A 12,455-nucleotide genomic window follows, 5' to 3' on the forward strand; every position below is an offset into this window, starting at 1 on the left:
CCTCGATAGGTTCCAAACCTATGCACTGACCAGAATACCTAGAACCTGGCTCACCCTGAAGGGGACCCTAGAAAGTGACTGGATGGGGATGAGCACTAGTCAACCCCACTAAGTGCTAAAGAACACACAGGGAAAACAAACGGGAATACAGACAATTTATCTGCAGGATGACTTTGGGAGAAGTACAGCGACATGCATCAGCGTCTCCACAGGTGATTCCAAGCCGGCTGCTTGTAATCTGGACAGCATAGGAGCAACTATTGCCAGCAACAAACCAAGGGGAAATGCAGGTATATATAGACACAGGAGTGGGGATAAGGATTAGCAGCTGAATTGCCAAGGTGTCTGCAGGGTCCTAAAGGGGAAAAAGTTAACCCTGGGAGAAAAGATACATGGAACTAAATTCACACCAGAGAAGAAAGAGAATGAAATTTCAAGGAGCAATTTGTGTAGCAAAACGCAGCGACTGTCTGCAGCCAGACACCACAGGGTTGTCTGTCAACCATGACACACCTGTGACAGATGCATTGTGCTTCTAGTAATCACCTGAGTGCCATTGTCCGTGTGAGCCTTTTTTGTTACTAGTACTCGCCTGGTTGCTATTGCAAGTGTGAGCCTTTTTGGCACTAGTACTCGCCTGAGGTCCATTGTCAGGGTGCAGTCACATGACCATAGATTAGCCCAAGTAAGAGAATCGGGCCGATTATGCTAGTGACAGTCTGATCAAACCCTGATCGGAGTTTTATCAGTGTCAGCTTAGTATAATCCACTTCCCTCGGAGGGTAGAATCGAAGCACACAACGAGAAGAAGCAAAATGTCTCCTTCCTCCATTCTGAGTACATAGAACTCGGACTGCACTCGGATGTCATAGTCTTGAATGGGACTTTTATGTTGCTAATACTCGCCTGAGTGCCGTTGTCAGTATCTGCTTTTTTTGTTACTAGTACTCACCTAAATGCTATTGTCAGTGTGAGCCTTTTTGTTACTACTACTCACCTGAGTGCCGTTTTCAGTATCGGCCTTTTATGTTGCTAAGACTTGCCTGAGTACCGCTGTCAGTGTGAGCCTTTTTGTTACTAGTACTCACCTAAGTGTTATCGTCAGTTTATGCCTTTTTTGTTACTAATACTCGCCTGAGTACCGTCGTCAGTGTTGGACTTTTATGTTGCTAATACTCACCTGATGGTCATTGTCAGTGTGCACCTTTTTTGTTACTAATACTCACCTGAGTGCTGTTGTCAATGTCAGTCTTTTCTTGTTGTAACGTAAGGCATTACTATTATTTATTATTATAGCGCCATTTATTCCATGGCGCTTTACATGTGAAAAGCGGTATACATAATAAACACAAGAACAATAATCATGGACAGTACAAGGCGCGGACTGGTACAGGAGGAGAGGATCCTGCCCGCGAGGGCTCAGTATACATGGGATGGGTGAGGGTACAGCTGGCCGTGCAGTGTATAGTGGACTGGTACAGGAGGAGAGGATCCTGCCCGCGAGGGCTCAGTATACATGGGATGGGTGAGGGTACAGCTGGCCGTGCAGTGTATAGTGGACTGGTACAGGAGGAGAGGACCCTGCCCGCGAGGGCTCAGTATACATGGGATGGGTGAGGGTACAGCTGGCCGTGCAGTGTATAGTGGACTGGTACAGGAGGAGAGGACCCTGCCCGCGAGGGCTCAGTATACACGGGATGGGTGAGGGTACAGCTGGCCGTGCAGTGTATAGTGGACTGGTACAGGAGGAGAGGACCCTGCCCGCGAGGGCTCAGTATACATGGGATGGGTGAGGGTACAGCTGGCCGTGCAGTGTATAGTGGACTGGTACAGGAGGAGAGGACCCTGCCCGCGAGGGCTCAGTATACGAGGGATGGGTGAGGGTACAGCTGGCCGTGCAGTGTATCATGGACTGGTTACAGGAGGAGAGGACCCTGCCCGCGAGGGCTCAGTATACATGGGATGGGTGAGGGTACAGCTGGCCGTGCAGTGTATAGTGGACTGGTTACAGGAGGAGAGGACCCTGCCCGCGAGGGCTCAGTATACATGGGATGGGTGAGGGTACAGCTGGCCGTGCAGTGTATAGCGGACTGGTACAGGTAAGAGAGGACCCTGCCTGCGAGGGCTCAGTATACGAGGGATGGGTGAGGGTACAGCTGGCCGTGCAGTGTATCGTGGACTGTGTTCCTGCAGGCTGTAGGCCATGTGCTCGGTTGTTACATTTGTTAGTTAAGCCACCGCATGTTTCCCAGAGAGTTTTCTCTGTCCATAGTGGCATTTGGGGAATGACTCCTACCTGTCGTGCTGTATCATTCCTTACATAGTTTAGTGGGAAGGTGCTGCTACAACATAGGCGTCTAATGATCAGCTACATTCCTCAGGGAGCAGCTGACACCGTTCTGCCTTTCCCTTCCTATCTTCAACAGCTGCTCCATTCTACACGGCCACCGCTGATCCGTGCCACAGACACCCCATATAGAGAGCCGAGCATTTCAAAAATGTCCCAAAATGCCAGCGTCTGACCATATTCAGCATAGCAGGAATGATATCAGGCCTCTTTAATGACCGGTATCATTATCCCATGTGTGAATAGAAATCTACATGTAGCTGTGCTGCCTCTATGATGTGTTCTGTGTGGGAAATGTGGTATATTAGAAAGCAAAGCAGGAGGCGCGTGCTCCCGTTATATATAGCGGCCGCGCCTCCTCTGTCACATGCTATATACGGCATATCTGTCTGCCCCTATGGCATATTTGATATCACGGTGAACTAGCTACATTTACCTTCCCTTAATATCTGGTTTTCGTACCTTTATATACTGTATATTCATTTGTAATTACCTGGATTTGTTGCTTTGAAGTTCAATGTTTTTCTGAATGTTGCAATATTAAGTAACTAATGAGGAAACTTTATGAATGCTGATGGCTTTGTACAGAACATGATGACTTGTGTGATGACGCCAGAAGACTTAGTATTAGCTGTAGCCGGCATGGCACTCAATGGTGGCTGCAGATTCACATGTCTTCTAAGGCTCTGTGCTCACTTGCCGTTTTTTCCCCCGGATTTCCCGCGGATTTGCTGCATGTTTCGCTGCAGAAAATGTTCTTAACCTTTCTGCAGTGATTCACCAGCAAATCCAATGGGAAAAACAAATGCTGTGCGCACTAGGCTGATTTTGACAGCTGCAGGTTTTGCTGTGGGATTCCCGCAGCAAAAACAATTGCATGTCACTTCTTTTCCGCAGGTAGCTGCGGGATTTCACTAATGTAATTGTAAAATCCCGCAGGTAATAACCTGCGGAAAAAACGCACCACATCCGCACCAATGGGCAACAAACCGCATGTGAATTTCGTCGCGGATTTGGTGCGTTTTTTTTCTGCAGGTGCGGAAATCTTTGAGAGCCTGTGGAATTTTCTTAAGAAAATTCGATTTTCTAGTGCGCACAAGGCCTAATACAGTATGTAATTAGTTTTAGTATTGGATTCTAGACTTCTTTACCAAGTTTAGCCACTGGAGGGCAGCAGTAGCCAAGGCTGCGACTCCATCCACGCTCCATCATAAAGTCACAAAGTCTATATACTAAGCAAATAATCTGCCTTTCTTATTTTTTTGTTTTAAATAAAAACTATGCATACATAGAATTTTATTTCTCTTTCTGTGTGTATATACTATGTGTATGTATACACCGGTATGTGTATGTGTGTGTGTGTATATATATATATATGTATGTATGTGTGTGTGTGTGTGTGTGTGTGTGTGTGTGTGTGTGTGTGTATGTATGTATGTGTATATGCATGAGTGTGCGTATGTGTGTATATATATATATATATATATATATATATATATATATATATATATATATATATATATATATATATATATATATATATATATATATATATATATATATATATATATATATATATATATATATAATATATATATATATATTGTGATAACACGCTCCGGGATCGCCTTTGCTGGGTTCAAAGGGCACGTATTCAACTCAGGCAGACAGCCGAATTCAAGGTGTAACTGACGCTTGGTCAGGTTTATTGCAGTGAAGCATAAACAAAAAGAAAAAAAACACCAACAAAATAAATCCTTGCCTGTCCGGCACTAACTATACACGGTGTTATCCTAACTACCAACTGGAGGGCTTCTCCCTTCCAGCTAAACCATACAAACATCAGGCACTGCTCCTCACAAGTGTCTCCTACACAGACAGGCTTACTGTGTTCCCAGATGGAGACCCTCCCCCAACTTCCCAGATTCCTTTTACCTCCGTCCTTCACCTCCCATTAATCCATTAGTAGCCAGGTGATCCTGGCCAGGCTAAGTCACATAGGACCGATACCGGGGTGAGATATACCTGCCCTCATCCACTAATCCCACATGAGTCTCACATATCCCCCCCCTCTGCTCAGACCACCTCGGCTGAGCAACGGCACCCACAAAACAGTGCACACGAGACAGAGCATCAGCATTCCCCATCCGCACCCCCGGGCGGTGCTCCACTGTAAAACGGTAGGCCTGAAGTGCAAGGAACCACCGGGTCACTCGGCCATTCCGTTCCCTATTCAAGTGCATCCACTTGAGAGGGGCATGGTCAGTGATCAGCCGGAACTTCCTTCCAATCAAGTAATATTTAAGGGACTCTAGAGCCCACTTAATGGCTAAGCATTCTTTTTCCACTATGGCATAGTTGCGTTCATGCTTATTAAGTTTCCGACTAAGATAAAGGACCGGATGTTCCTCTCCGTCCTTCAGTTGTGACAATACAGCCCCGATATCGGCATCAGAAGCGTCCGTTTGGACCACGAACTCGATGCGGAAGTCAGGAGTCATTAGCACAGGTTGAGAGCAAAGAGCTAGTTTTAAGTTATGGAAGGCTTCTTCGGCTGCCGTGGTCCATTTGATCATGACAGAGTCTTTCCCTTTGGTAAGGTCCGTCAGGGGAACAGCGGTAGCCGCAAAATTGGGAATGAACCGTCGGTAGTAGCCGGCTATTCCCAAAAACGCTCTCACCTGCTTCTTGTTGACTGGTTGCGGCCATTTCTGAATGGCTTGTATCTTGTCAATCTGGGGTTTAACAATTCCCCTCCCAATTACGTATCCCAAATACCGGGCTTCTTCCAGCCCGATATGACATTTCTTGGGGTTTGCTGTTAGACCCGCCTCCCGCAGGTCCTCAATCACAGCCTCTAGTTTCTGGATGTGCGTCTCCCAGTCCAGGCTGTATATGACTATGTCATCCAAATACGCAGAAGCATACTGCCTATGGGGCCTCAGGACTCGGTCCATCAACCTTTGAAAGGTTGCCGGTGCCCCGTGTAGTCCAAACGGCATATACACATACTGGTATAAACCTTCCGGTGTAGAAAACGCGGTTTTCTCTTTAGCGGCCTCTGTTAGCGGGATCTGCCAATAGCCCTTCGTTAAGTCTAGGGTCGTGATATACCGGGCTTTTCCAAGCCGATCTATTAATTCATCGACCCGTGGCATAGGGTATGCATCAAATTTGGAGACCGCATTTAATCTCCTGAAGTCATTGCAGAATCTAATGGAGCCGTCTGGTTTCGGTATTAACACAATCGGACTCGACCAGGCGCCATGCGATTCCTCGATTACACCTAACTCTAACATGGTCTTCACTTCTCGGGAGACAGCTTCCCGCCGAGCCTCCGGTATTCGGTAGGGCTTTACCTGAACTGTTACCCCAGGCTCTGTTATGATGTCATGTTTAATGAGAGTGGTCTGCCCGGGCTTTTCCGAGAAAAACTCGTGATTGTTGATTACAAACTGCTTGACGTCGGTCTTTTGCCGCTCCGACAGAGTCTCCGCCGTCCCGACATCCGGTATGGTCTGCTTGCAGACCGGAAGGGCCAGACCTGCTGACAGAGCTGGACGGTCCTTCCAGGGTTTTATCAGATTCACGTGATAAATCTGTTCAGGCTTCCTTTTACCAGCCTGGTACACTTTGTAGTTTACCTCACCCACCCGTTCCTTAATTTCAAAGGGGCCTTGCCACTTTGCCAGAAATTTGCTTTCTGCCGTGGGGACCAGGATCAACACCCTATCTCCGGGTGCAAAAGTACGGATCTTGGCCCCCCTATCATAAATCCTTTTCTGTGCTCCTTGAGCCTGTATCATATGCTCTTTAACGATGGGCATCACCGCCGCAATACGGTCCTGCATTTGGGTTACATGGTCTATTACGCTTTTGAACGGGGTGACCTGTCCCTCCCAGGTTTCTTTAGCGACATCTAACAGTCCACGGGGACGTCGGGCGTACAGAAGCTCGAAAGGAGAGAACCCGGTGGAAGACTGGGGCACCTCCCGGATGGCAAAAAGCAAATACGGGAGTAAGTAGTCCCAGTTCTTCCCGTCCTTGTCTATCGCCTTACGGAGCATCTGTTTCAAAGTTTTGTTAAACCGTTCGACCAGTCCGTCCGTTTGAGGGTGATACACGGAGGTGCGTAACTGTGCTATTTGTAACAGCCTGCAGAGTTCTTTCATTACTTTAGACATAAAGGGGGTTCCTTGGTCTGTGAGTATTTGTTTTGGGACACCAACCCGACTAAACACATGGACCAGCTCCTTGGCAATGGTCTTGGTGGCCGTGTTACGCAAAGGGATGGCCTCGGGGTAACGAGTGGCATAATCCAAGATGACAAGGATGTGCTGGTGTCCTCGTGCAGACTTGGGGAGGGGTCCAACTAAATCCATCCCAATTCTCTCAAATGGGATCTCGATGATAGGCAGAGGTACTAAGGGGCTACAGAAACGGGGCCTAGGCGCAGACATTTGGCAGTCGGGACAAGACTCGCAATAGGTGCGAATATCGTGATGCATGCCGGGCCAAACAAAACAGTGTAATATCCTTTCGGTAGTTTTCTGGACCCCCAGGTGTCCCCCCATCATGTGTCCGTGTGCCAGGTCCAGCACTCTCCGCCTGTAGGCTCTCGGCACAACCAATCGTTGTACTGTGTCATCCCCCTTCTTCTCTATCTGATAGAGAAAGTCATTCTCCAGGGCCATGTAGGGGTAAGCCAGCCTAGTACCTGCATCCACCTGCACCCCGTTTATCATTTTAACATTTTTTATAGCCTGAGAAAGGGTAGGATCTCTCATTTGCTCACTTTGGAAGTCATCTTTCTGGACTTCCAAATTCAGCCAAGAGGAAGGGTGACAGCCACCCGTGTCCGCCTCTGCCCCGGGTTCATCGGAATCACCCGCCAGAACTGAAAAGGGGAACTGGGGGTTGTTTTCAGCGGATTCCTCCTCTGAACCCTCTTGTGGGGCATCCTCTAGTGGCTCCGGGCCCACACAAGGTGTGGGAGAAGGATCATCCGTGCGGCTACCCTGGGGTACTAATTGGTTCTCCCACAACTGCCAGAAGTGGGGAAAATCCCTGCCCAAAATGATATCATGCAATAATGCTGGTACTAGTCCCACCTTATGATGCACAGACCCATAGGGCGTGGTAATGCAGGAGACCGTTGTGAGGTACGAGCAGGTGTCTCCATGCACACATGTCACAGAAAATTTATCTGACGGTCCCATCGGGACTGCCACCAGACTGGCCTTTACCAGAGTCACCACACTTCCCGAGTCTAATAGTGCAACAACAGTATTGCCATCAATGGACACTTCACACAGGTGTTTTTTCATATCGCCTTGACATGCAGCAACACACACTACCCGTGCAACCATAGCCCTGCGTTTTTCAAAGTCCGTGACATCACACTGCATCGGTTCTGCAGTTACTGGACAGTTTGCAGCAATGTGGCCCGCCTCCTGGCAGCGGAAACACCTCACGGGCCCCTTGCTAAGACCATAGTTTGGCACCTTAGCCCTCACAGGGCCAGCAGTCCTGTTTTCCTCCTCCACTGCCTTAGGATATTTTCCTCCTCCCCATGACCCTGGAACAGTCTTACCAGATCCTCGTCGAGAAGGGGAAGAGCGAGGATGTGTAGCATCGTCCATAAGTCCTTCTGTCAAGGAATAACGCTCCACTAGATCCACTAGCTCAGGGGTGGGGAACCTCCGGCCCGCGGGCCGTATGCGGCCCGCCATGACCTTTTCTGCGGCCCCCGGGCACATTGCACAGTCCACAGAGCTCGGGAGGCAGCAGCGTCTTGCTTGCTGCTGGCCCTTTAAACCCTGTATGGCTTACGTCCTCATGCTAGCGTGAGGACGTACTTTGTGGGTGGAGTTAGCGCTCAACTCGCTCTTTTTCCACAGAAGAGAAGCTACTACCTCAGCGTCCGACAGGTGTGTTTGTGCTCCCATGCCTGTGTGTGCCCCTGCACATCCCCACTGCAGCCTGTGCTCCGTGCAGCGTCCCATCCACCTTGCGCATTCCCACTGCAGCCTGTTCTCCGTGCAGTGTCCCGTCCTCCTCGTGCATTCCCACGGCAGCCTGTGCTCCTCACTCTCCCCCACGGCAGCCTGTGCTCCTCACTCTCCCCCACGGCAGCCTGTGCTCCTCACTCTCCCCCACGGCAGCCTGTGCTCCTCACTCTCCCCCACGGCAGCCTGTGCCCCTGTGGCCTCCCCACGGCAGTCTGTGCCCCTGTGGCCTCCCCACGGCAGCCTGTGCCCCTGTGGCCTCCCCACGGCAGTCTGTGCCCCTGTGGCCTCCCCACGGCAGCCTGTGCCCCTGTGGCCTCCCCACGGCAGCCTGTGCCCCTGTGGCCTCCCCACGGCAGCCTGTGCCCCTGTGGCCTCCCCACGGCAGCCTGTGCCCCTGTGGCCTCCCCACGGCAGCCTGTGCCCCTGTGGCCTCCACACTGCTGCCTATGCCCCTGCGGCCTTCACACTGCTGCCTGTGCCCCCCTGGTATGTCAGAACCCCTAGCAATGTCCTTAAATTTCTCCCAGCCCTCCCAAGTGATATATAATCCTCCCTAGTGATGTCTAGTCCTCCCAGCCCTCCCCAGTGATGTCTAGTCCTCCCAGCCCTCCCCAGTGATGTCTAGTCCTCCCAGCCCTCCCCAGTGATGTCTAGTCCTCCCAGCCCTCCCCAGTGATGTCTAGTCCTCCCAGCCCTCCCCAGTGATGTCTAGTCCTCCCAGCCCTCCCCAGTGATGTCTAGTCCTCCCAGCCCTCCCCAGTGATGTCTAGTCCTCCCAGCCTTCCCCAGTGATGTCTAGTCCTCCCAGCCCTCCCCAGTGATGTCTAGTCCTCCCAGCCCTCCCCAGTGATGTCTAGTCCTCCCAGCCCTCCCCAGTGATGTCTAGTCCTCCCAGCCCTCCCCAGTGATGTCTAGTCCTCCCAGCCCTCCCCAGTGATGTCTAGTCCTCCCAGCCCTCCCCAGTGATGTCTAGTCCTCCCAGCCCTCCCCAGTGATGTCTAGTCCTCCCAGCCCTCCCCAGTGATGTCTAGTCCTCCCAGCCCTCCTCAGTGATGTCTAGTTCTCCCAGCAATGTATATTCCTTCCAGCCCTCCCCAGTGATGTATATGCCCTCAGCATCTCCTGTGATGTATATGCCCTCAGCATCTCCTGTGATGTATATGCCCTCAGCATCTCCTGTGATGTATATGCCCTCAGCATCTCCTGTGATGTATATGCCCTCAGCATCTCCTGTGATGTATTTACAGCAGTCCCAGCTGACACAAACGTGGAAAAACAGTTGTGAGAAGCAATAAGATCAATATTGAATAATATAGCCGCACCAAAAACAAGAAGCTTCAGCCGCCACGATGAGTTAATTGTTTGACTAAGTATAGCAGGGTAATTTTAAGTTGATAGTTTTGTGCGGCCCCCGAAGGTTGGTAGAAAATTCCAAATGGCCCTCGGCATTAAAAAGGTTCCCCACCCCTGCACTAGCTGATCCGCTGTCGTGGGGTTTCCATGGCTTACCCACCTCTTCAGAGATGGCGGTAGAGCTCTTAGGTATTTATCCAGAACGATTCTTTGTACCATCTCTGGCGCCGTCAAAACCTCGGGCTGTAGCCATTTCTTGGTCAAGTGAATGAGGTCAAACATCTGTGACCGCGGTGGTTTATCGGGCTCATAAGTCCATTGATGAACTCTCTGTGCTCGCACGGCCGTCGTCACTCCCAGCCGGGCAAGGATCTCGGCTTTTAGTTTATCAAAGTCATGCGCTGCTTCAGGCTCAAGATCAAAGTAGGCTTTTTGGGCCTCACCTGCCAGAAACGGTGCAAGCAAGTCGGCCCATCGCTCCTTTGGCCACTTTTCCCGCTCCGCCGTCCGTTCAAACGTGGTCAGGTAAGCTTCCACATCGTCCTCTGTGGTTAATTTCTGCCAGCACCGACTCACATGAATCACCCTCTGGTCAGCCTCCGCATTATTCTCCGGTACGGTCGCCAGACGCTGCGCCACCTGCTGCAAAAGTTGGCGGTCTTTAACCGTCGATTCCACCAGTTCCTTCAACTGTGCCGACATCAAGCGATTAGCCTCCTGCTGCACAGCTGCGGATTGTACCAGCGCTTTCACCACGTCATCCATTATGATGCGCTGTAACGTGCTGCCCGCATTCTCCACCACAATGTGATAACACGCTCCGGGATCGCCTTTGCTGGGTTCAAAGGGCACGTATTCAACTCAGGCAGACAGCCGAATTCAAGGTGTAACTGACGCTTGGTCAGGTTTATTGCAGTGAAGCATAAACAAAAAGAAAAAAACACCAACAAAATAAATCCTTGCCTGTCCGGCACTAACTATACACGGTGTTATCCTAACTACCAACTGGAGGGCTTCTCCCTTCCAGCTACACCATACAAACATCAGGCACTGCTCCTCACAAGTGTCTCCTACACAGACAGGCTTACTGTGTTCCCAGATGGAGACCCTCCCCCAACTTCCCAGATTCCTTTTACCTCCGTCCTTCACCTCCCATTAATCCATTAGTAGCCAGGTGATCCTGGCCAGGCTAAGTCACATAGGACCGATACCGGGGTGAGATATACCTGCCCTCATCCACTAATCCCACATGAGTCTCACAATATATATATATATATATATGTATGTATGTATATGTATGTGTGTGTGTGTATATATATATATATATATATATTACACACACAGTATATTTATTCTCACTCTACGTAGAATTAATACTAAGTGAATTTAGTGGGCTAAAATTTTACATATAAATAAAAAAATGTCAAAATAAGTCTATCCCCATTCTTCTCTTTGTGTACAGTACATGATGTGTGATAATTCTGAGTAGTGAGAAGTATTTGTGAAGTTAGTCTCTACAGTGCATAGTATGTGATGCCTCAGTAGTAATAAGGACGGTGGGGAGGGGTGGTACTGTGCAGTGATTGCTTTCCCTTGGCTCCGCTGTGTGAGTGACAGGAGCAGTCTGCTCCTCTTTTGGAGGGTATAATTCCTGGCTATACTCGGCTAGCATGCACTTCAGCAGGCTCACATAGGTCAGGGCTTCGCAGGGACAACTTGCCAGGCAGAGAGTGAAGGCCTTGGGACTCAGAGACCTTTTCAGGCTCGTCCGCCCTCAGTCAGATAATGAATATTAGGGTTTTTGTATGTTAGTACCTGCAGTTTTTTGTCAAGGATGTCCAAGTCTGGTAAAGCTGCCCTGAATTATGATTTGGTGCCCATCGATCTTCCAAGTACTAAGGAAACGTTGCCACCCCAAACTGTGATGAAGACTTTTTGCATTAGTATTATCGCCCACGGCCTGCCTTTCTGCCGCAGACGGGTAAGTCCCACCAATCGGTTGTGTGATTCTATACACTGTGGACAGTACAGTCATGTTTTTAGTTTTTTGCTTGGGTTTTTTTTTTACATTTTTTTATATATTAATCTGCGTAAACATTTTTTTTTTTTTTCTTTCTCCTCTTGGTGTTTATTAGACTGATACAAGTTTTGCTTTTGTACCTCTACGTTGATTTGACCATAAAATGTTATTCTGTGAGTATTTCGGGTTGTCAGGATCTGCTGTTAACCTCTCTCCTGCCGAGGACATAAAAATAGCGAGTCTCTGCAGCGCTGGCAATATGGTTTAAATATAGATAATCCCGAGCTCCTCGCCTGTGACTTTGTACTATTGTTCCCCATATTGCAAAAAGTTACACGTCCGTGCTTTGAGGCCTGGTATCTGTTTTTTTCCTTCTAAGCTTGAGATTTGTCAGGTTTTCTTCTATCTACTACGTACTTGTATCTGTAAAGTAAAGCTGCTGCTGCTTGTATAGATATTCCTGTCGTCTTCTTCGTTTGCTCCCTCCTGGGCCCAGTATGGCAGTTGTATGATTCAGCACATCGGCCTCTCCGTTCCCCTCCGTAGTGTAAGTACAGTGTGGATCAAGTGTGTTCAGCACCGAAACCAAGAAGACTCACTTTGAAGGTCAAGGCAAATTTTTCCTTACAGTTTGATTATGGGACTAATAACACTTCATCATTATTTCTCCCCTTACTTCTGAAGTATGGAAGCCATGAACACTGTACTGTGCTGTACATAAATC

General features: G+C 49.3%; 1 protein-coding gene across 3 annotated transcripts in view; it reads left to right on the plus strand.

Moving 5' to 3' along the window:
• FBXW7 (F-box and WD repeat domain containing 7) overlaps positions 1-12,455 on the plus strand; it is a 237,503-nt gene that overhangs the window by 110,926 nt on the left and 114,122 nt on the right. Inside the window, exon 1 of one of the 3 annotated variants that reach the window (XM_075347844.1) lies at positions 11,488-11,692. The exons of the other annotated variants lie outside the window; for them this stretch is intronic. Coding sequence (XP_075203959.1) covers positions 11,546-11,692 — 147 coding nt within the window. The 5' untranslated portion in view covers positions 11,488-11,545. Of the gene's footprint in view, positions 1-11,487; positions 11,693-12,455 lie in introns of those variants that run through there. 3 annotated transcript variants of the gene reach the window in all.

The sequence above is a fragment of the Anomaloglossus baeobatrachus genome, chromosome 1 (assembly GCF_048569485.1).
Source record: "Anomaloglossus baeobatrachus isolate aAnoBae1 chromosome 1, aAnoBae1.hap1, whole genome shotgun sequence".
Taxonomy (NCBI): domain Eukaryota; kingdom Metazoa; phylum Chordata; class Amphibia; order Anura; family Aromobatidae; genus Anomaloglossus; species Anomaloglossus baeobatrachus.